Source organism: Panthera tigris, chromosome B2 (genome assembly GCF_018350195.1).
Source record: "Panthera tigris isolate Pti1 chromosome B2, P.tigris_Pti1_mat1.1, whole genome shotgun sequence".
NCBI lineage: Eukaryota > Metazoa > Chordata > Mammalia > Carnivora > Felidae > Panthera > Panthera tigris.
In genome coordinates this window covers 39,337,848-39,362,237 of record NC_056664.1, presented here as the reverse complement: position 1 = coordinate 39,362,237, position 24,390 = coordinate 39,337,848, and the positions used below count along the sequence as shown (strand labels likewise).

The window sequence follows — 24,390 nt, the reverse complement described above, 5'->3', positions numbered from 1 at the left end:
ATTATATCATGATATATAACTATACAATTGCATACCATATGTATGTATATATAAAATTGCTGAACCATTTCAAAATAAGTTACAGAAATCCTAAATTATTTATTTAAATAATTTTATTTATTTAATATTTAATATTATATTATTAAATATTAATATTTAATAATATTTATAATATAAAATATTAAATATTAATATTTAAATATTTAAGTGCTTGATGGAGCTGCTAATACTTTTGATCTGCGACCTTGTATCTGTGGTGGGGTCTGTGGATGTAGGGATGGTGGAAGGAACATTTGCTCAGTGCAACACTTTGACTTCTCATTCTAGGATTCCAAGCTGTAGGCGAAGAGGAGAAACAAAAGTGACTGCTAGATGGAGAGACCTTGACCACAGCCTGCTCTTAAAGTGTCATGCTCTACTCCAGCCTGAAGGCCTGGCAGCGGGTGAGGAGCCAGCGCCCCCCGGAGACAGTGGTGTGCTCTTACACTTAGAAACAAAGACCCAGGGGCGCCCGGGTGGCTCAGTCGGTTAAGCTTTGGTCTTGGCTCAGGTCATGATCTCGCAGTTTGTGAGTTGGAGCCTTACATTGGGCTCTGTGCTAACAGCTCAGAGCCTGGAGCCTGCTTCGTCTACCTGTCTGTCTGTCTGTCTCTCTCTCTCCAAAAAAAAAATATTAAAAAAAAAAAAAAAGGAAAGAGAAGAAAAGAAAGAAACAAAGACCTAAACTGGCCCAGACCAGGGATACCTGTTGAAGGTTGTCCCACAGAACCCATATTGAAGGTCACAATGGCAGGGCTCCAGTGGCAAGACTTAGGGCTGCACTGGTGTGTGGTTGACCTCAGAACCCCCATGTCCTGTCCAAATGGATTTGGCTGATACAGTGCAAAGGTGAGAAGCAGCGAGACCCTGGACAGGAAAGGAATGGCTTTTTCGGAGGCTGGCCTCAGCCACAGGCTGAGAGGGTTGCTTTGGATGCCAGGTGGCACAGAGAGAGCAACTGGAAAAGCTCCAGAAAAGCAGTGCACCGGGTTCTTCCACGCCCACTCTGTCAGTTTGCGAAAGTCCTACCTAGCTCCTCTCTCGGCCTCAGCTTTCCCACCTGTCAAGAAAGTTGGGCTAGGTGATCTCAAAAATTCTCTTACTCTACGTCAGAGAACCTGCTAGAGGAACTAGACACCTGAGCATCGACTTTGTGCCAAGTACTTGGTTCATCCATCTCCCTTCTATGAAATAGGTGCTGCTGCCCCCATGGTACAAGGGTGGGAGGCTCCAAGAAGTCAGGTTACTTGCTGTATCTTTCAGCAGGTACTTGGTGCAGCTGGGATCCTACAGAAACCCGCTTTGACTGGATGGTTCTTGGTGAATCCTGGAAATGGGCCCAGTTTGCCAATAGAAAGCTGCCCCCTTTCTCAAGGGATTTAAAAAGTAGTGGATGAGGGATAGATTCTAGAGAGCAAAACGAAGGGCCTTTCACTGACCTTGAGTTGCTTCTTATTGGTGGGGGCACCGCCAGTTTATTGGAAAGCCCATCTCCCCACGTGGGGAGACAGAGCTGGGAAGGTGAGGCCGACAATTTTGCCTCAAGCTTCTTGAGAAACACTGCCCTTTGGAGCCGGTGGGCTGGAGGGGCCTCCACCCCACAGGACACTGCTGGCCCACGCCCTGCTAACCCCAATATGTGACTATCACGAGAGGGCTGGGCTTAAATCAGACTGCAAAGTATCTGGAAATAAAGAGTTGACCATGCAAACTGATGGGGCTGTAGGCAGGATGGAGGGAAGCTACTGAGCCCATGTCATAGAATATAGTCATTCCCCAGGACTTTAGAAACATCTAGTGACACCCAGTAATTAACCGGCTGGTTGCAAAAGGATTTATGTGGTCAGTTAAGGGGTTTCATTGACCTCTACTCAGGGACATTTTATTTCATTATTATTATTTTTTAAAGTTTATTTTTATTTATTTGTTTAGAGAGCTAGAGAGAGAGCAAGCAGGGGAGGGGCAGAGCGAGAGGGAGATAATCCCCAGCAGACTTTGCACTATCAGTGCAGAGCCTGACACAGGGCTTACACTCATGAATCATGAAATCATGACCTGAGCCAAAATCAAGAGTCGGACGCTTAACCGACTGAGCCACCCAGGCACCCCAGGGACATTTTATTAATTTGGTCTTGGTGTCTGGACGCTGGGGAAGCACTAACACCTTGCTCTTCACCCAGGGAGGTGGGGGCTGTAACAGGACGAGGGGAGGTGTGCTGGCACAATTCCCATTCTCCCTGTGCCCTGAACATCCTCAGTGACCTTGAATAAGTCTCTCACCCCTTTCTGGCTTCCTCCACAGTGATACTCAATGGCTCCATTTCTCTGGGTTCTTCTGTATTTATTGAGTTCAGAGAAACAAAGGCCTTATATTTTACACTTGGCAGAATTCACCCACCCCAGATACCAGCAGATGGCATGGGCCCACCAGGTCCGAATCCATCCTTCCGCCTGGTTCCTTTACTCAAATCTTAATAAAGACAACAAGAAAAATAATCAAGAGTGACTGAGCCCAGAATCTTGCATGAGAAGTGTATCAAGTTTAGTACAGGATAAATGTAAACATAATTACTTTCATCAAGCCACAAAAGATGCTGTGGAGGACTAATAAATAGTAGCTTCATCCAGTAATTACAGAGAACTTCAGGCTAATGTGGCGAAGGAAACCGAGTCTAGTACAGATTGCTCCTGCCTGAAGGAATTATTAGTCTCACAAGGGAAACAAAATATAATCTTCTAAAAAGGTTTCTTTCTGGGGAGGGGTTGGTGTGCCCGGAGATAGACTTTCCCTCAGTGGATTGTGGGGGGTCCTTCTTTATTCTTCTTGACTTTTTCTTCAGTTTACCAGGTGAGGGAGGGCATGGCAGTTGCCAACCACAGAAAGAAACTTAATATATTGGGGGGGGAATATTTGGAGGCGATAACATTATCCACCCAATCCCACTGTAGGAAGGGAGGCCTGAAATGGGAATTTGAGAGGACAGAAGGTGGGCCCTGGAGGGCAGGAGGGAGGTTCTTGGTCTCATGGGCAAGTTCCATGTTGGGACAGAAGCTAGGGCGGAAGGACTATTGTGGCAGATGAGCAATCACGTGACTGTGATGGTCTGGGAGGGCGTGGGTGCTGAGAGCTGAAAGACCCTGAAGGCTGAGACCAGCTGTATGTCACAGGATATATAGGAATGGAGTCAGGAAATGAGGGTCCCAGTGCTGATTTTGTCTGTTGAGTGACCTTGGGCACTCCCTGTTACCTTGTTCCTTGGGGGGTTGGAATGGATGCAATTGAACGCCCCTACCTTTGACCTGCTAGGACCTTGTGAATGTTTCCCTCCCAAACAGAGTCTAGTCCCATGGCAACGAACTTGGGAGAAGGCCACTCAGCATGTAGGAGAAGAAGGGCCCTCTCTGGCTCAGATTGAGTCGGCTGGGTTGTGCAGATAGGCTGGCAAACTCAGGATATGTTGACCCATCCTCCTCAAGCATTATCTGGGCGCCCAGTAGGAACCTAGTGTCAGTCAAGGCTCAGAAAGGCTTTTTATCTCTTCTAGAAAATGGCATTAGCCAAGAGAACCAACAAAGGCAATCTGGATCCAGGGTAAGTTGTGTCTGAATGAGGGTTGTTACATGGAGGCCAGAGTAAAGCAGTGTAAGGGCTTAGTTGGGGCCCTCAGCTCAGGCCCCACGTGTGGACACCGGAGAGCCAGGCTGGACCACACAGAGGACTTTCTCCTGCTCCAGGTGGGCCAAGGGAGTCCTGAACCCTAGCAGGAAGAATGACCTTTGCTTCTATTTCTATCCTGAAGCCCCAGTGCAAGCCTTGAATGTCATCACCTCAAGGCAGCAAAAGTCCCATCCACCAGCCCCAGAGGAGAGGAGCTGGGGGTTGGGGAGCTAAGGACATACAGGTGTATTATACCCCTGCTTACAAGGCACCACCTGGAAAAAGTGGCCCAGGTGCAGTGGAATCTGAGTAATCAAGAGCCTCTTCCTTCCTTGGAGTCAAAGGAATGGGATCAACAGAAGTTCATCCTTACCCAGACTTGCTGGGGAGTGGAGGCCAGAGGTGGGGGTCAGAAAACACTACCTGGAGGAGGAGAAACACTGAAGGCACAAAGGGAGTGGTGTTCCATGCCAGGGGCAAGTTGTGGGAACGCATGCACAGAGTGTGCTGCCTACAGAGGTAGACAGTTGGGCTGAGTGGCGAGAAGAGGGTAAGGTTAATGCAGGACCATAAATGCAAATGGTGGAGAGCTTTGAAGGCCATGTAGTTACATGCACTTTGTCCTATAAGCAATGGGGCACACAAAGGGCTTTTCCTAGGTCCCCTGAGGGGAGGAGTGAGGGTCTGGGTGCAGAGTGACCCCGCAGCTATGCAGGAAGTCTGGAGAAGGGAGGTGTTAGGGGCAGGAGACCAGGTAGATTCCTTTGGGGTGAGAGTCAGGGTTAAGATCCTGGGAAAAGTAGAGGCCTCATCTTCAAAGGGTGCAAACCCCTGTGTGGCTGCTCTCATGGCCAGGAGCAGGCAGATCCCCACCCTTTTGGACTCTGGGGGTCAAACCTAGGATTCCAGTGCTCGCCCTTTCCCAGGACCTGCTGGTGTTGGCGACTGTTCTGGCGACATGTGGATTCATCTTGTTCTCAGTCCTGTTTGCCTCTGTCCAGAAAGCCCGGGGCTCGCTCAGGCGAGTGAGGGCCAGGGACAGGCTTGGGTGGAAATGAATGAGATGAATGAATGGACACAGGCAACAGCTGCAGATGTGGGTTTAGAGGTTCCCAGGTGTTCCCCAGAACCCATCCCCTGAATTTCCTCACTTCTGTGCTCAGAAGTCTTTGGAGAGGAGGCAGGGCCCGCCCCTGGGGGTGACGTGAATGGGGTTGGGCTGGCTCCCTGGAAGGGTGGAAGGGGCAGGGTGAGGATTTTTGCTACTGGCAATCCAGCCTTTCCTTCAGAGGAGGGAGGAAGATGCAGGCTGGGGCTGACATGGACACATCATTTTCAAATACTGTTCATTTCTGTCCCTCCTCAGGCAAGGCAGCCTCCTGGAGTGTCCCCAGGACACAGCACACCCAGGGAAGCAGACTTAACCTTCCAGGAGCTGACGGGCATGCCTTCCTCCCCTAGCAAATACCACACTCCACTCTGTTCAGTGGTAAATAAGAGGCTTCCTGAACTTCTGTTGTGAGATCTCTGCCCAGCCCCTCTCTTACCCAGAGGGAGAAAAGCAGTACTAGGTGGGGGAGCGTGGAGGGCTGGGTGCAAAGAAACCCAGGGGGAGTCATCAAGACCAAGGGCATGGCAGTTGATTTCTGTGTTAAGTACAACAACTGGGACTCACAAAGTGTAATTCAGATGACACTTATATTTGTCCTCTTACTGCCGTCCAGCCTTGCTTGGCTAGAGACCTCATTGGCCCCCTGCTAAAGCCTATGGCAAGACCATCACTCTTCTGGGCATTAAAAAAAATAGACTTTATTTTTGAGAGCAGTTTTAGGTTCCCAGAAAAACTGAGTAGACGGTACAGTGTTCTGCTCTAACCCCTGCCCACCCCTCCATACGCCGCTTCCCCTGCCATGGACATCGTGTCCCTGAGTGGTAGAATCAATGAATCTACATGGACACATCAGTGCCACCCAAAGCCCATAGATCACCTTAGGGCTCACGCTTGGCGTTGTCCATGCTATGGGTTTGGACAAACGTGCACTGACATGTACCCACAGCTGGAGTACCACACAGAGTAGTTCCACTCCCTTCAAACCCCTCTGTGCTCTATTCATCCACACCCTTCTGGGCATTTCTAAACAATATAAAGTTTATTCCCAAGCTAGCTTCAGTTCAGTCAACCGACTGACTTACCCAGGCACCCGATACACATTTCATTCTATTATATAATAGAATATAATGTGTACTTTAGTGGAAAACTGCATTGTCTCTAGCACACTCTCCCTTGGGTTCTCTGTTTCTGATTCTGTGGGAGCTATTTTATAGTTATGTAAGTTGTAGGTAAGTGACAGACATGCAGATTCTGTCCTTTTCTTCCTTCCCCTGCTGTGGATGGAGGTGGGGGAGGGGCGGGAATAAACACCAAACTGGTTTGTTTCCCCTTGCAATTCAACATTGCTTTCCTCCATATAAATATATGCTTCTTGACTTCCTTTTCTAACCAGATCTAACATCTGCCTGGTTCACTCACTGAATATGAGTTTAAAAGAATCTTTAATGCATGTTTATTTTTATTTATATTTTAAAATATTTATTTATTTATTTATTTATTTATTTATTTATTTTGAGAGAGAAAGTGCATGTGTGCATATGTGCATGAGCGGGGGAGGGGCAGAGAGAGAGGGAGAGAGGGAATCTGTGATGTCAGCGCAGAGTCCCATGGGCTGAATCTCATGAAGTGTGAGGTCATGACCTGAGCTGATCCAGGTTGGACCCTTAACTGACTGAGCCACCCAGGTGCCCCAACGCATGTTTGTTTTTAACTATAGTTTTGAAAGCTATAACTCTGTTTATAAATTTCACTCAATCTTGCTTCTGACCCTGTCCTTGTTACTCTATGTAAATCTAAATCTTTGATTTTTTTTAATTTTTATTGCTATGTATGATTCCATTGTGTTGAAACACACCCATATATGTTGTCGCCTGATTACCGCACAGGTGCCTCTGATTCAGTGGCAAAGGTTGGTCTTCCCAATAGATGGTGATGGTTTATGGGATAGTCACCTGGGGTGGGCGGTGGGGGGGGAAGGCTTTTACCTTTCTCTCACACCATACACAAAATTAACTAAAATGGATCATAGACATAAAAATGAAAGGTATAAACAACAAAGCTTCTAAAAGAAAACAGAAAATAGACCTTAGAGTGGGCAAATATTTCCTAAACAGGACACAAACAATAGTAACCACGATAGAGTATGCATTCAGGAGTTGGACACTGAATGTAGGATAGTCACACATTTATTCCACGTGGAAGTTCCAGAACTTTCTCACATTTTCATCAATACTGAATCTTACTAGTTCCTGCCAGTCTGCTGAGTACAAAGTGAAAGCTCAGTGTTTTCACTTGAGTGTTTCTCTGATAACTCTGATAACTAATGAGGTCAAACATCTATCCGTGGGCTTCTTAGGCATTTGGATTTTTACTGTTTTACAACACTTTCTTCTGATCATTTTGCTGTTGAACTTCCTTTCTCCTGCTTGCTGATTCTTTAAAAAAATTTTTTTTAATGTTTATTTATTTTTGAGACAGCACGAGCAGGGAAGGGGCAGAGAAGGAGGCACAGAATCCAAAGCAGGTGCCAGGCTCCGGGCTGTCAGCACAGAACCCGATGCCTGGCTCGAACTCAACAGACCGCGAGATCATGACCTGAGTTGAAGCTCAACCGACTGAGCCACCCAGATGCCCCATGTTCTGCTTGCTGAGTCTTAATAACCTCTTGGCTCATTTACATATTCATTCATAGTCAGTTGTAGACACTGCAAATAGCTTCCCTCAGGCTCTCATCTGTTACCTGGCAACACACATCAAGCCAAGCCCAGGCCCAAGCCTCAGTGATTTGGTGCAGAAGATACAATGAGCCGTGGGGTGCCTGGGTAGCTCAGTTGGTTAGCCATCTGACTTTGGCTCAGATCATGATCTTGCAGTCTGTGAGTGTGAGTCCCGCGTCGGGTTCTGTGCTGACAGCCCCGGAGTCTGGAGCCTGCTTCAGATTCTGGGTCTCCTCCTTTCTCTGCCCCTCCCATGCTCATGCTCTGTCTCTCCATAATAAAGAAATGTTAAAAAAAATTAAAAAAAAAAAGAAGATAGATACAATGAGTTGTGGGGTCCTTGTCCCATACACCGAAACAAAAGGGGTAAGAGAACTGCCTCGAGCCGTGTGATACCCCGCTGCTGAGGAACCCATTGGCGACTGCCACTCATGGGTGTTATGGCCTGCAGCTCTGTTCTGAGGGGTCAGCAGAATGCCTCTTCCCTTATCACATTACGGGAGGTGATGAGAAACTGTCTCCCAGGGGCATCAGGCGGTGGTGAGTGGCCTGTGTTCACCGACATTCTCTCTCATTCTAGGAAGAGACAAGTGCGTCCGTCCCGACTCTGAGTAGCTGTAGACCTTTACCCGCATGGCTCCTGTGGCTGCAGGCAGGAGGCCAGGGTCCACATGGAGCTGTTCGCCGACATTGCTTTTGTCCACGATAGCCTTCGCTTGGAAAATGAATGTTTATGCTGTGAGCGTAAAGTGCTTGTAACTACAAGCCACATCTTCGCCACATTTCACCGTCTATATTAACGCGCCTTTGCTATTCCACTGTTCTGGTTAGTATTACTTTACTTTTCCAGTCATTTTCTCGCCCAGGCAAATGGTTTCATTGTTCATTATAGAAACTTCCTGGAAGATCCAGTGACTCTTCAATGTGGCGAGCATCAAGAGGTCGTTTGCAACCAATCCTGGAGTGTTGTATTGCCATCTGTCCCCAGTCCTGGTGCAGCCCCTGCTATGCAAAGCCTGCCTTGAACTGAACTTCTCAATAAATTCTGACCTTGCCTTCCTCTAAGATGCTGCCTGCAGCTCTGCCGAGGCGATGTTCTCCCTGACCGCCACCAGCAATAAACTCAGCTTTCTCTTCTCTGAAGGTCATGTTGCTGATATTTGGGAAGCCAGCGGGTGACCATGTAATTAAATCCACCTGTTTTCCCTTTATGACTTGGGTTTGATGATCTTATTTAAGATGTACTTCCCAATCTGCAGCACGATAATATTTTGAATATAGTCTCTTAGAAAATGTGCAAAGAGGGGCGCCAGGGTGGCTCAGTTGGTTGAGTGTCAGATCTTGGTGTCAGCTCAGGTCATGATCTCCAGTTTGTGAGTTTAAGCCCCACAATGGGCTTTGCGCTGACAGCTCGAATCCTGCTTGGGATTCTTTCTCTGTCTCTCTGTCTCTGTCTCTCTGTCTCTGTCTCTCTCTCTCTTGGAAATAAACAACAACAAAATTTAAAAAAAAGAAAATGTGCAAAGATATTCTCATATGTGATCTTCTATTAGCTTTATAGTTTCAACGTTCACAAACAGCACACGACAAAGAAGTCTGCCCCTCATTAGCAGGGCAGAGTGTTGTTAAAATTGACCTCAGTTATCAAAAGCTGTGCTAACACTCTAGCCACCAACCACACGTGGCTATTTCACATTTAAGTCAATTAAATTAAATGAAAAATAAAAATTCAGTTCCTCAGTGGCACCTGCTACATGTCAGACGCTCAATTGCTCAATGACCACATGTGGCTATTGGCTATGGGGCTGTGCCGGAAGATTCGGGACATTTCCACCGCAGCAGGAAATTCTGTCAGACAACCCTGCTTTTAAGCTTTTTCCTTCAACAGAACCAGTGGGTCAACAAAGCTTTCAGTTCCTTGTTATAAATTTAGCTTCTTATTAACATGGATTAAAACTTTTATAGCATGTGGTACTTTTACACCTGGGTAGTTTGGTTTATAGTTTCCATTCAATTAAAGCAGTAAAAAGAGACTCACACTTTTTCTCAAAGAAAGGGCGCATAAGCTCATATTATTTTGGTGCCTCGATCCTTTCCCCTCTTTCCCCACCGAGTGTTCCCCAATGCTGCCTTGTCCTTGGGTCTGCAAGGGCAAATAGAGCCCATTTGGAGGAGGGATGACAGGGACACGCTGCCAGAAGCCAGGGTGGATGAGGGCCGCTTATCAGTGAGCAAAGCACTGGGTGTGTGTTGGGGGCTAGGGTTCAAATGCACCCTAGCTCAGCTGGGACATCTCCATGAGACCTTGGACAAGTCACTGACCTGCTTTGCAGCTCAGTCTCCGCAAGAGGCTGGAGATGTGCTCCATGGTCCCTTCCCCATCAGATCAAGGGGCATGTCTGGACGATGCCACAGCATTGAGCAAATCAAGGCTCATGCAGTAAATGAAAAAAGCTGCCTGGCCTTCAGGGGACTCACAGTCTGCCTGGAGAGGAACGAAGAGTGTCCACAGTAGGGCAGTGACAGAACACAGCACAGGGTCAGGTACCATTGCAAGCAGCCAGACACTGCATACAGGGAGTGGGGTGGTGGCTGCAGGCCAGAGTCCTCTGAACCAACTTCTTGCAAGAGGACCCCCTTGGGGCCTGACGCCTGTGAGGCTAGTTAGGGAGCAGCTTTGGGAGGCATTCAGCACGGTTTTAGGCAGGACCAGCATGGCGGTCAGGACTAGGGCTATGGGGGGACCAGACACACTGGGGGCTAGAGACACGGGTGGGCACAGACTGTGGGGTCTTAATGCAAGCTGAGGCCTCTAACAGAGTCTAGAAGTCCAATTAATGAAGGGTAGCTGAGCGCTCACATTAGCTCCGTGGTGAGAGCATGTGGTCACAGACAGGAAGTGGCTGTAGACATCTCCTCCATCTTGTCCCCTCTGATCTGGGCCAGTGAGAGCTTGGGCTCCAGGCCTCCTTCTCATTTTCTTCAGAGATTCCAACTTCCCACCTCCTGCCTCTGCTGTTACTCTTTTCCTGGGGGCTCTCTGGGGCCTAGTTCCACAGCAGGACCAGGGCAGAGAGGTCCAGGAACATGTGCGGTCTTGAGCAGACCAGGGTGTCCACTCGTTTCAGGGAGGTGAGACAATCCTGTTTTACCAGAACAGGACTCTCTGAAGACTGAACATACCTAGGAAGAGCTAGGTTATAACCAACTGGGAAAGCCAGCCATGTGAGTTCAGCACACCCTGGGCCCCACACATGGTCGGTGTGCTGACCTTAGATAAACTCGTCCCTTACATGGCTGCGTTTGCTGTCCTTTGTGCCTCAATCAAACCAAGTTCTTAAGAAATACCTGTTGTTCATTTGAGACTTGTTTGATATTTTCTCTCATGGGGCTAGGGGTTTGGGAGGATACCACAGAGGGAAATGCCATTCTCATCAGATCATGGTGGCAGTACCTATGACCCACGTGATTATCACGGTTGGTCTTAATCTCGATCATGGGGCTGAGATGGTGCTTGCCAGGTTTGTCCACTGTGAAGTTATTCTTTCCCTCTTTCCACGCTGTTCTTTTTGGAAGGAAGGCACCACAGCCCACACTCAAAGGGTGGGGGTTACGCCCTCGCCCCCCCACCCCCCCCCCCACCAGCTTTGAGGACAGAGTATCTATATAAATTATTTGGAAGTCTTCTTTGGAATTCACTTATCTGTAAATTTATTCAGTCATTCATTTATATCAATATGGACTCACGGATAGTTATTTTACACTTTACCACTTTATTTATCTCGTTGCTCAGTTCATTCCAACGTTGGCTGTCTTTTCTTCTGCATGTTTTACACACACATTTTTCATCTTTCACCCACTCAAGTTTTGTTCCAAACAATGTTGGTGGAGCACCTAGAGGGAATGAGAAGTGATGGAGCTGGTGCTGAGCTCCCCTCCTTGGATCCATCCCTTCCGCCTTCCCCTCTGATACCCATGCTCAGTGCTTCTCCTGCCCTGGCCCCCACCTTTCCCAGGGACCATCCTAATGATGAAACCCCAGGATGAAAACACATCATTGACTCCATGCCTGGGTATGGAGTCCCTGTCTTGCTCTGGGTACCAGGGGGATGCCATGGCCCCCTGACCACCTACAAGCAGTGCATGGAGAGAAAGAATAGAGGAATGGCCTCTTCATTCACTATGGTTCTCTTCTTGGGCATTCTCAGAGCGTTTTGCAGCAACAGTGGAGGAATGTGATGGGGTGGAAGGTGTGGCATGACAGACATGGGGAGAAGCTGGGCAAAAGACAGCCACTGAGACAGGACTGAGGTCTCTAGGCCCAGAGACAGACCCTGTAGGTGGTGGCCCCCTACTCAGGCCTGGTTGCTCCTCCCTCCCCTTTCCCCGCAAAGCCTACCTGTCAGGGTACTCACTTCTCCAATCAAGGTGTTGGTCTTTCTCGGTTCTTCTGGCTCAGAGATGCTGGGAAGCTGGGGCAGAATCAGGCTTATGTTATGCTTCCTTCTCCCCAGAGGCGCCCCTTCTCTCATCTTCAGAAACAGACTGGAGTAGCATGGCTTGGGGAGCCCTACACCTGCTCCTGCCCACCTGTCCTGTTGTACTCCTGGCCTCAGGTGAGATGCAGGGCGTGAAGGTCAGGGTTGGGGCCAGGAGCAGGGTGGCTCTGTGACCAGAGGGCTGGCTGGGTGTCCTAGGAGGCAAGTCTATCCAGGAAGACCCTATACCGTCGTGTCCTAGCCCTATCCCCTGTTTCCCACCAGCTCAGGGGAGAAACTGCTCCCTTTTGAGCCCAGTGCCAGTCTGGACTTCAGCTGATTACAAAGATCCTAGGCATCAGTTACCCTTGGCCTGAGGGACCCTAAAGAGCTAGCTGTGTCCCCTTTCCATTTCCTCTCAAGGTTTTTGAAGGCCAATAGTATTCTCTATTCTGGTTCCCTGAGCATTAATTACCTTCTTTGTGTCCTCCTGAGTTCTGATCACTTCTCCAGAGGGAACCTCTTACTCACCCTCTCTCAATGGCTCTGAGCTCAGATAGGCAAGGGTCTCACCAACACCAGAAGGGAGGGTCCTGGGAAGGGATGGCTAGATAGCTCATGCACATGTGTCAGAGTCAGGAAAAGGGGACCCAAGTATTCTTTCCAAGGTGGTTGAAGCACAGGGTGCTACAGAGGAGTCCCCAAAGCTCAGATTCAAAATTGGGGAGAGAGGAATAAGGAGGAGGATACAGGTCATTAACTCTGAAAGCACTGTAGAAAATTCAGTTAGACATGGGATTTTTGGAATGAGATCAGTGGAACCCACATAATGTGGAAGCCAGAGGCTGTACTGGCATGCAAATGGTAGGTGTAGAAAGTGACCACAGATGGGCAGATGGTAGCCAGAAACATAGCAAAAAAACAGGTGAGAAGAAATTTTTGATTTCTGCTCTTGACTCTTGCAGTCATGAGCTTTGAGACCATCATAACCTCCCCTTCATTGTAGAAGCAGGCTGAAAAAGCCTAGGTCACAGGTGCTCTAGGGGATCAAGTGGCCAGCAAAAGCAGTGGAGTATTGATGAAGATAGATGATCAACTGCCTATGGGCATTTGATCCCTAACCCCTTCATTCTCCAAACTCCAAGACAGGTGGGTTAGAAACTAAAGAGGATCTCCCAAAGTGTTTGAAGGTGAAACCCTGGACAGAGGATGGGAATGGCAGCAATGTGGGTATATAAGGGGTACCCTTGTGCTCTAGGGCTTACCTATCTCACCTTTTTAAAATGTTTATTTTTGAGAGAATGAGAGAGAGAGAGAAAGAGAGAGAGAGAGAGAGAGAGAGCACAAGCAGCAGAGGGGCAAAGAGAAAGAGGGAAAGAGGATCCAAAGCAGGCTCTGTGCTGACAGCACAAAGCCCGACTCGGGGCTCCAACTCACGAACCGTGAGATCATGACCTGAGCTGAAGTCAGAGGCTCAACTGACTGAGCCACCCAGGCCCCCCCTCCCACTTTTAAAGTTTACTAGGTAGAAGGATTTAGCCTTCCATTCTTCTACTATCACCAGACTGGGCATATGATCACCCCAGAGGAATCTGAATTCAAAAGTCAAAACAACTTGGTGTCTTAGGAGAACTACTACCTTGAAGAGTGACACCATACTAAACAAGAGAGACCATCTGAAGGAGAACTATGACAATTGACAGCACAATAATTCTAGGTAAATATTAGTGGTATGCCTAAAAGGGTAAGGGAAGACATAAATTACATGAATCAAGAGCAAGAACTATTAACACTGCTAAATTAAAATAATAGTTGTGAAAAATATTATGATTGAAATAAAGACCACAATATATGTGATATATAAAGAGCAGGAGCACCTGGGTGGCTGAGTCAGTTGAGCATCTGACTCTTGATTTGGGCTCAGGACATGATCCCAGGGTCGTGGGAGCGATCCTGTGTCAGGCTCTGTCCTGAGCATGGAGTCTGCTTAAGAGTCTATCTTTCTTGGGGCGCCTGGGTGGCTCAGTCAGTTAAGCATCCGACTTTAGCTCAGGTCATGATCTGACAGTCTGTGACTTCAAGCCCCGCGTCAGGCTCTGTGCTGACAGCTCAGTACCTGGAGCCTGCTTCCAATTCTGTGTCTCTCTCTCTCTGTCCCTCTCCTGCTCATGCTCTGTCTCTCTCTGTCTCAAAAATAAATAAAAAATATTAAAACAAAAAGAATCTATCTTTTTCTTCCTTTGCCCTTTTCCCCTGCTTGTGCTCTTTCTCTCTCTCTAAAATAAAAAATTTTTAAAAAATTAAAAATTAAAAAAAAAAGCAGATGTGGCTGGAGCATGAGCTGGAAGAAAAGTCGAGGAATTCTCCCAGAAAGCTCCTGTAAAGCATTAAGAGATTAAAGAATCAAAGAGAATCAAAGAGGAGTGAAGAGACATGAAACATCCAACATATGGTTACTAATAATCCCTGCGAAAGAAAAAGGATGGAAAGGAAGAAATATTTGAAGAAAAAGTCAATATAGATCTCTCAGAATTATAGAAAAAAGAAAGATCTCAGACCAAAAGGACTCAAAATTTGCCAAGAGGGGCAAATAGGAAACACATGCACACACACACAGCCCTAAACCCATCAAAGAACATCCCATCTTGTGTAAGAACATCAAAGACAAAGAGTAAATTATAAAGAATTTCAGATCACTGACAAAAGAGTGAGAATTAGATCTACATTAGACTTCTTAAGAGGAGCACTGGATGCCAGAAGACAGTTGAGTAAAATTATTAAAGGACTGAAGAAAAGAAGTTTATACCTAGAATTTTATATCAAGCCAAACTGTCACTCAAATATGTGACCATAATACTTTGGGACTTTGACAGTATAATACTTTGGGCCTCAGAAAGTTTGCCACATGTGGGGAGCCTGGCTGGCTCAGTTGGTTGAGTGTCTGATTCTTTTTTTTTTTATGTTTATTTATTTGGGGGGTGGGAAGGGCAGAGAGAGGATCCGAAGCAGGCTCCAAGCTGTCAGCACAAAGCCTGACATGGGGTTCAAACCCACGAACTGTGAGATTGTGACTTGAGCTGAAGTCAGATGCTCAACCGACTGAGCCATGCAGGTGCCCCGAGTGTATGATTCTTGATTTCAGCTCAGGTCATGATCCCAGGGTTGTGGGATTGAGCCCTGTGTTGGGCTCTGCACTGAGCGTGGAGCCTGCTTCAGATCCTCTCTCCCTCTCTCTGCCCTTCCCTCTCTCTCTCTCTTTATCAAAAACAAATTAATAAACATTTACAAAAAAAGAAAGAACTTTTAAAAAAAGAAACATTTGATTCATATTTTATACAAGATGCTTGCAAAAAATAAAAAAGCAGCAAAAGCTACCCCATTCATTTCAAGAAGCTAATGTCATCTTATCTTGAAACCAGTAAAAGGTAAAACAAGAAAATCAAATTATAGGCTTATATCTCTGATGAACATAGAGTAAAAACCAAAATAAATATTAGCTAACTGAAGTCAACAGTGTGGTAAAAAAAAAAAAAAATGAATGCTATGATCATGTGGGGTTTATCTCAGAACCAAAAGGACTGTTTAACTTCAGGAAATCCAAATGAACTAAATCAATAAACTACAAGAAGAAAGCAAACTGATGCAGAAAAAGCATTCGGAATAGTTCAACACATTTGTTATTATTAAAAAAAACCTTAATAAACTAGAAATAGGAAGAAATAATTTGGTCAAGACTGTATAGCAATGACTACAGTAAATATAACTAGGTAAAGAAAGTATACATTCAAATCAAGGATTTCCACAGCTACCACCAATGCCTCATGTAGTATTAGAGGTCTTGGCCAAAGCCATAAGGAAGGCTGAAGCCAGGAAGAGGGACACCTGTCATGATTTGAGATGCTGGCATCATCTACTTAGAAAAAATAAGTAGAATCCAAAAGCTATTCAATCTCATGAGCGAGCTTAGCAAGGTTTCCCGGATATAGGATCAACTGACAAAAATCAAAAGTGTTTATCTACACTAGAAATAATCAGCTAGAACACCTAATCAAAATAAGATACAATTCATTGTAGCAACAGAATCTATGACGTATTAAGGAAGAAGAATTAATTTAACTTTGATCTGAATAAATACAAATGATCTATGATCTTGAAAGAGACAATAATATTATAAGATGTCAAATTCCCCCAAATTATAAGTCTCTAACTGTAATCTGAAACACACTTTCAGTTTAATATTTTATTTTATTTTATTTTATTTTATTTTATTTTATTTTATTTTATTTTTTATTTTTTCAAAGAAAGGCAGACTGACACATGCACCTCATTTGGATGTGTCTGGAGTCTTGGAAGCTTGACCACCCTACATTCTCCTTCAAATAGACCTTGAGAGTTTGTTTGGAGCCTCTAGCAGGGGAGCATAGCTACTCTATGCCCTTGAGGGAAGAACGGGCCTCCGTCCTCCTCTTTTGGTGAAAGTCATCCTCTTTGACCAAGCAAGCAGCTTCAGGAGGGACTGCTCACAGAGCAGTCAGGGAGGAAGGGAACACCCGCCTAGCCAGCCAGATCAACCGAATCAAACCTGGTGATCGGTGGGGTGACATATCGCAGCCAGATCGCCCCACATCCCAGTTTAATTTTTAGAGAACTTGATAAACTTACTGTAAAATTATATGGAAAAATAAAGACGCATAAATAGCTATGTCCATTGTGGAAAAAAAAAAAAGATAGGACTCATCCTACCAAATATTAAGACCTACTACTAAGTAATACAATTGACATTAGGTGCTGGAACAGCAAGAAATGACAAATGGACAATGGCACAGGCTAGACTTCCAGACAGCTCCATATATACACGGGAACATACCTTATAAGGAAGCACCATGAATCGATGGGGCGAAGGGCCCATTATTTGGTAGACATCCTTGAGAAAACTGGCCGAGTCCATGCAGCCCAAAGCACTGGATCCCTGCTTAACACTAAATACAAAGATGGACTCCAGGCAGATTCAAGACATCTATGTGAAAAAATAAAATCACTAAGTTAATGGATTCTGTGATTAACCACTGTGATTAAGTTAATAGAAAAAAAAAAACCCTGCAGATGAATATCACTGTGATTCCAGGCAACACGTCCCCGCGAGAGATAACTAGGACCCCCCTACTCCTGAAACCACTTCGTGCTGAGCTGGAGGGAAGGAAGGAAGGAAGACACCATGTGCTGGAAGGGCAGATAGCCTTTGAACGCCGGGATCTGAGGACTGAGAAGAAGTATTAAAAAGGAAGGGCGAATAAGGAAAGTGTAACACGTCTAGTGCGAGCTGAGAGGTCTGGAGTGACAAGTGTACTCATTCCTATACCCCAAATGCCAGGCGCCTTGCGTGGCGTGTAAGATTGTAGAGACGAACGAACGAATGAATGAACGGAGAGTAAGTGAAGAGACTTAAAGTTTGGAGTCAGCAAAAATCAAACGTCCTTGGTCTGGGATTTGGGAGTTCAAGCTCAGTTTAAGACGTGTTACTGAGTCCCGTCCAAGGAGAAGAAAGTTGGCATGGGTGAGTAGGGGGAGCACACACTATCGTGTAGGTCCCCTCACCCCCAAAGCAGCGGATGACACAGCTCCTGGATGTCAGAAGGCTGTCCTCCTGATTCTTAGCGCTCGGGACTGAGTGAAGGGTGGGGTCCTGGGCCAAATGCTGGGTCATTTCGGCTGCAGCCTGGCGGCTGTCTGGGCCAGATAGGGTTGAGGGAGAGGAAGTCGAGTGGGCATGCGCGTGCCTGCGGGGGGCCCGGGCAGAACCCAGGGTCTGGGGGCGTGGTTTCTGGAGAGGCGGGGGAGGGGAGCCTGCGGGAGGGAGGGGGCGTCGGGAAAGCTGGTGGGCGGTTAGACCGGATGGTAGGAGAGCTGGAGAAAGGGATAAAGGTTAGGAGACGTGCGTGTAGTCAAAAGGAGAGACAGCTTGTGTTTGTGTGTGTGTGTGTGTGTGTGTGTGTGTGCGCGCGCGCCCCCACCTGTGACAGCACAGAAGCGCCTCCCTGAGTCCAAACTGCACTGTACAATTTGCATCTTTTCCCCGTCACTCTAACCGTGACAGAAGTAAGATCGCCTGTGAGCACGTAAGGGGTTCTTCACAAGTGTGAGCGAGAAGGACTGTTCTGACCAGCCAGGAACCTGGAAGAGAGGGGGAGGGGCAGGGCACCGCCAGAAACGCTTTATGAGAGGGCTTGCGTGAATGAGTGTGAGTTTACACGAATCTCCTTGTGAATGTGTTTTGGAGAAAACTGTGTGTGTGTGTGTGTGTGTGTGTGTGTGTGTGTGTGTGTGTGTGTGTTTAGGAACCAAGGTGCCCTGCCCTAGCCCCAAGCCCCTGCCCCTGGGTCTCTAAGCCCAGGGAATCCCAGGGAGTCTGTAGCTCAGGGTCCAGAAAACTCACCCCAGCCCCCTCGACGGATCCCCTGCTTCAGACTAGGGGGCACCCCCGTCAGCCAGTTTCCGGGAGGGGGTTGGAGACGGTGGGGAGCCTTCTGACCCCGAGAGCCGTCCCGGGCTGGGGGGATGGGGTGGGCCCAGACTGGGTGGAGCAGCCACACCTGCCCGAAGTTTCGGAGAAGAGGGCGTAAACAGCAACCAGCGCCGCCCTCGCCCTCAGTAGACTCTGCGGGGCCCCACGGTCTGCCGATCACAGTGGGTCCTACAACTTCCTCACTTCCCTAAATGGGCAACTGCGCTTTCAGAACGCCAGGTCCTTCCCTGGCAGACCTAAGTGGCACGTCCTGCAGCGGCCTGGGGCCCTAACCCTGGAGCGGGGGGGGGGGGGGGGGTGTCCCTGGCCCCCTATTGGCCTGTGACTGTCCCCAACTGGATGGAGCCATGGCTCCCGCATTCCTGCTGCTGCTGCTGCTGCTACTGTGGCTCCAGGGCCCTGTCTCAGGTGAGAGAACCAGAGGGCAGGAGAGCTGGCTTGGGGGTGGGGGTGGGGGTGGGGGCGGGGCGGGGAGAGAGTGGCCTTTTCCTAGACCCTCCCTGCTTTCATGCTTTGTAGGGTTGGAGGAGGAGAAGGATGGGGCTGGCCTAGAGGCTCCTGACCAGAGAACAGTGAGAAGGTTGCATCCCTATATTTGGCCCCAGGCAAAGCTACCACAGGCCTCACAAACTAAGATAAAGCTCCAGACCCTCTCTGGTTGGGCCCCTTCATCTGCCAGGCCTGCTCAGGACCTCTGACTGTGGACACTCAGTTTCCTCACACAGAAAGCCTCCCTCCCTTGTTGGGAAAGGGCTGTTTGGTTCTTACAAGAATCATTGCACCACGTGTGTGTGCTTTAACTCCCTCAGTTGTTTGTGCCACTACCCCCTGTCCCCATCCCCCTGTCCTGAGCGGAAGCGATTTCTGAAGGCCTCGCCCACCCCACAAAATGCTCCTTGAGGGGGCCTCACCCATTCCTGCCTCCCTTATTGCCATGGCAACCAAGTTACCATTTCCTGTTCAGTTCTGGTGACTGCCTGTGGGAGGGGTGGAAGGTGGGCTCAAATGGGCTCCAGCACCTTGGAGACCCGTTCCAAGGGCACCCCACCCATGCACCTCCCCTAGGGAGCCTCCTCCTTCTGCTCCTGTGCGGAGCAATCTTGGGGTCCCCCAAACCTCCCTCTCCCCAAATAATTTAGTTTGGTCCTTCCTTTCACTTTGTGCAGGGCAAAGTGATGCTTAGAGAGGGTGTTACCTTACCCTGAGCCTCAGCTCTCCTGTAGCTGGGTTGGAAACAGGCAGATGTCTCAAATCCTGTGCCGGGTCCTTGGCTATCACAGCTCTGGGCTCTACTGGAGAAGTCTGGAGAGACCTGCATTTTAGAAACGGAAGCACGTGATGCACTGGCTATGTTCCAGGCACTATCAATGGTAGAACCAGGGTTTTAACCCATATTTTTTTATTCTTATATTTTATTATTATTATTTTATTTTAAGAGAGAGAGAGAGAGAGGGAAGGGGCAGAGAGAGAGGGAGAGAGAGGATCCCAAGCAGGCTCCACGCTGTCCGCACAGAGCCCCACAAGGGGTTCGATCCCACGAACCCTGAGATCATGACCTGAGCCGAAATCTAGAGTCGGACGCTTAACCTACTGAGCCGCCCAAGCGCCCACCCATATATTTTTAGACTCTAAAATGTGTGCTCTCTACTCTGTCCTGCTGGGGAGAGACGTGTGTATGTGTGCAAAAGGCTCTGGGGGTGTGAAAGGAGTAAGTACTGAGCTTACCTTAGGCAGAGGGTTGGAGGGAGCGCACCACAGCTTTCTCTCTCTCCCTGTCCCCTGATTGCCCACCCCCACTTCTAGTTCCACTCTCTTCCTGCCAGGCTGTGGATTGTGAAATGCACGGACCACATCTTGTTTCTAGGCCGAGACTGTAACATGCTGTAGACGAACAGTGAATTCTTTGGTTTACACCCCACTGAGAATTGAGATGCATGTTTGGGCATTTGTAATCTATGGATTTTATGCAACTAGAACGTTTTAAAATGAAATACCACGTGAAAGGAACTAAGACAACTTGCTATTTAGAGGATAACTAAAACAAACTTCTTGGTGAATCATTTTTACTCTGAGTTTTTTCAAATGCAGGACTTTCTTATCTACTTGAGTTGCTTGTGTTCTGGAATTTTATAACTTAGTGACTTCTGTTTGCATCTGTGCATCTGTCTCGCTGTGCACCTGTGTCAGTGCCTCTGTCTCAAAGACGTGGGTCTTTCCCACAAGACCCTGCAAATGGGGTTGTTACCTTCCCTTTGGGCTAGAAAATACCATGAAGAAAGGGGCTGTGTCAGTTGGAGCTCCCTGAGTGTAAGGGCTGAGTTTCTTCCATTAGTCTGGGGCTCCCTGAGGGCTTTGCCTGTGTCCCCACCATCAGACTGGGACTTCCCTGAGGGCTAGTCCTATATCTTTTGCACCATTCTAGGACTCCCCAGGGGCCCACGACTATTGTCTTCCTCCTCAGTTTGGGAACTCCCAGAGGGCAGGGCTAATGTCTACTCCAACTGACTGGAAGCTCCGTGAGGGAGTGGCTTGTGTCTCCCCTCTCAGACTGGGAGCTAGCTGTTGGCCATACCCGTGCATCTCCCCTTTCTGACTGGGGGAGCTCTTTCAGCGTAGGACTGTGTCTCTCCCCACAACTGTGAGTTCCAGGCAATATCCACCTCCTCTCCCTTCACCTCGACCTTCAAGAGGCCTCCTTCCCCGCCTCTGGCCAGACCTCGCTCACCAGTAGTGTTTCCCCAGGTGTCCCCGCCGAGAACGTGTACACTAAAGTGCAGCACCTTGAAGGGGAGACTCTGTCTGTGCAGTGCTCCTACAAGAGCCGCAAAAACCACGTGGAGGGCAAGGTATGGTGCAAAATCAGGAGGAAGAAGTGCGAGCCTGGATTCACCAGGGTCTGGACGCAGGGGCCACGCTACCTGCTGCAGGATGACACGAAGGCCAAGGTAGTCAAGATCACCATGGCGGCCCTCAAGCGCCAGGACTCGGGCCGGTACTGGTGCATGCGCAACAGCTCAGGGACCCTGTACCCTCTGACGGGCTTCCTTCTGGAGGTGTCTCCAGGTGAGCTGGCCTGCCAGGGCATGGGAGGGGAGAGGGTGTCCTCCCTCCCCCAGTCTCCATTCGCAGCAGATATAGTAAGAATAATAATCCATCCGTGGGCCTGGGGTGCCGCAGGGTTTTCGCAATTTTTACTGACATCTTCATGGGCGTTATTGTCCCCATTTTACCGATGAAGAAAATGAGATCTAAAAAGCCCTCTGTGGGGGCGCCTGGGTGGCTCAGTCGGTTGAGTGTCCGACTTCAGCTCAGGTCACGATCTCACAGTCCATGAGTTCGAGCCCCGTGTCGGGCTCTGGGCTGATGGCCCAGAGCCTGGAGCCTGCTTCCGATTCTGTGTCTCCCTCTCTCTCTGCTCCTCCCCCGTTCATGCTCTGTCTCTCTCTGTCTCAAAAATAAATAAACGTTAAAAAAAAATTAAAAAAAAATAAATAAAAAGCCCTCTGTGGATCTCACCTTGTCCAGGGTCACAGAGCTAGCAGGTGGCAGAGACAGGATTCATACTTAGGGTGCTGTGTGCTTTGTTTTTATTCCATCTTCTGTTAAATATATATTCACTGCATCCCTAGCTATGTGCCAGGGACTGTTCTAGGCTCTGAGGATAGAGGGGTGAGCAAAAGCAGACACAGCCCTGCCCTAGGAGAGATGATAGGCAGTCGCACATCATCAGACAAATAATTGTAGGTAACCATAAACGTTCTTAAGAAAATAAAGCAGGTCAGTGTTTTATTCAGTAATTCAGTGGCGGAGGGAGCCATCGAGGTGCTGGAGACCAGAGAGGACTCTCCTGAGCAGATGACATCAAGCAGAGCCCAGCGTGATGAGAGCTTTTTAGCCCTGTTGAAATATGGGTCCTTCAGAGGGTATTCTAGGTGCATGTGCAAAGGCCCTGAGGTGACAAGGAGCTGGGCCTGTATAAGGCAGGCCTGTGTGGCTGGTCCATATTGAGTGTGGGGCAGAGTGGCAGGAGATGAGGCTGGAGAGTCAAACAGCAGCTCTAAAGTCTCTGATGTGGAGTTTGAGTTTTATTCCAAGTACAATAGGAAGCTATTGGAGAATTTAGAGGGGTGTGTTGTGGCCTGTCTTTAAGAGCCTAATGGGTGTTTTGTGGAGGATGGATTGTGGAAGAGGGTAAGAGATGGGCACAGAGACCCCTGTTGGGTGTTCTGGCTGAGAATGACAGTGTCTTAGAGTAGGACGTGGGCCCTGGAGGCGGGGAGAAGTGGAGGGGCTCAAATCTATGATGTTCAGACCTCCTGCCCCCCGCCCTGTACACTCTGGAGGCAAGACGGGATCTGCTCGTGTGGGAGGTGAGCGAAAGGGACGAATCAGGAGTGACCCTAAGGCTTTCTGTTCCATCAGCGAGGTGCATGACGGTACCATTTATTGAGTAGGGCGAATCTGGAGAGGAGCTGGTTTGGAGGAGAAATACCAAGAGCTGTATTTTGTCCTGTTAAGTTTGAGATGCCTCCTGGAGCCCCAAGTGGGCAGTAGATGTGCAGCCTGGAGCTCAGGTGAGAGGTCAGAGCTGGTGATATACTCAGAAGTATCTCCGTGAAGATAGTTTAAAGTCTAGGGGATTCGAGAAATCCATACAGACAGAAAGCAGATTGGTGGTTGTCTAGGGCGGGTGGGGGGGGGTGGACAAAAGGAGGAGGTAGAGGAGTCACAGCTAAAGGGTGAGGAGATGATGCAAATATTCTAACACTGGCTGTGGTGGTGGTTGCGGGACTCTGAATATACTAAAGACCATTGAATTTGGTGCTGTAAATGGGCACAGTATGTGGGATGTGACTGGTGTCACAATGAAGCTGTAAAAAAAATCAAGGGAATGTAGGGGCCCCCCGGGTGGCTCGGTCAGTTGAGCGTCCAACTTCGTCTCAGGTCATGATTTTGCAGTTCGTGAGTTTGAGCCCCATGTCGGGCTCTGTGCTGACAGCTCGGAGCCTGAAGGCTGCTTCGGATTCTGTGTCTCCCTCTCTCTCTGCCCCTTCCCCACTCATGCCCTGTCTCTGTCTCTCAAAAATGAATAAACGTTAAAAAAAATTAAAAAAAAATCAAGGGAATGTAAAAGCTCTCCCTTGAGTGTCGAAAAGGAGAGTTAGGGCCAAGCCCCAAGGTACCCCCCCCCCCTGAAATTTATACGATAGGAAACGGCGAGGAACCAGCAAGAAAATCTGAAAAAAAAGCAGCCAGTGATGATGAAATTTGTTATCCACCCTTCCGCATTCTCCTGATCCCTCTGTATCTCCCTTTTCTGTGGGACTGAGCCCGGGCAACTACTGTCTCTGAGATGTGGAGCCAAATCTCGATCCCCCCTCTCCAGTTCTGCTTCAGACCCAGGGAAGAGTGGAAACCAGTGTAGTGAAGTCTGCCTTTGCAGGGATACAAACACGGAATGGTTTCGCTTTTCTCTTTGCGCGCCCCCTCCCCTTGTCAGATCTCACGTTCCACCTCTTAAAGGCCGTTTGGGGAGATTCTGACTTTGCAGACCTTTTCAGTTATCAGGAAAACAGAAAAATCCACAGCCCATTTAAAAACTCTAATCTTCTAGCAATATATGCCCCTCCACTCCTTCCTGAAGACCAAGCCACCTGGAGTGGGGAAGGGGGTAGCCTGCTGCCTAACTCCCTCTCCTTCGTCTCGGCAGGTAGGGAAGGTGGGGTTCTTGGCAGTCCGCTCTCCCTGCCATCCCCTGCCAACCCCCTGGTGCACCGAGGCAGGGGCAGAGGCAGGGGAGTGGTAGTGTGTCTTCACTGCCTGCTGTAGGAGTTCTCTCTCCGTGTCGGATGTCACTCTTTTGT

General features: G+C 48.3%; 1 protein-coding gene and 1 long non-coding RNA gene across 7 annotated transcripts in view; one reads left to right on the top strand and one right to left on the bottom strand.

Moving 5' to 3' along the window:
* LOC102950289 (trem-like transcript 2 protein) overlaps positions 1–24,390 on the top strand; it is a 45,262-nt gene that overhangs the window by 14,848 nt on the left and 6,024 nt on the right. For 3 of the 4 annotated variants that reach the window (XR_006217632.1, XM_042986318.1, XM_042986317.1), the window contains exons 4-6: positions 328–443; positions 12,040–12,141; positions 21,269–21,589. Coding sequence is in view for 3 of the 4 variants with exons in the window: in XM_042986318.1 (XP_042842252.1) it covers positions 328–443; positions 12,040–12,141; positions 21,269–21,589 (539 nt within the window). In the remaining variant the exon portion in view is untranslated. Of the gene's footprint in view, positions 1–327; positions 444–12,039; positions 12,142–18,684; positions 18,935–21,268; positions 21,590–24,390 lie in introns of those variants that run through there. The other variant, XM_042986319.1, reaches the window with a different exon arrangement.
* Positions 11,201–21,262, bottom strand: LOC102950591. 3 transcript variants are annotated; one of them, XR_006217634.1, is made up of 4 exons: positions 20,252–21,262; positions 19,727–19,838; positions 16,871–17,020; positions 11,201–11,997 (listed from the first exon to the last, which is right to left on the bottom strand). It is a non-coding gene; the product is annotated as an uncharacterized LOC102950591 (long non-coding RNA). The 3 variants fall into 3 exon arrangements; XR_006217633.1 differs by lacking the exon at positions 20,252–21,262 and having other exon boundaries at positions 19,727–19,968; XR_006217635.1 differs by lacking the exons at positions 19,727–19,838; positions 20,252–21,262 and adding an exon at positions 18,437–18,681.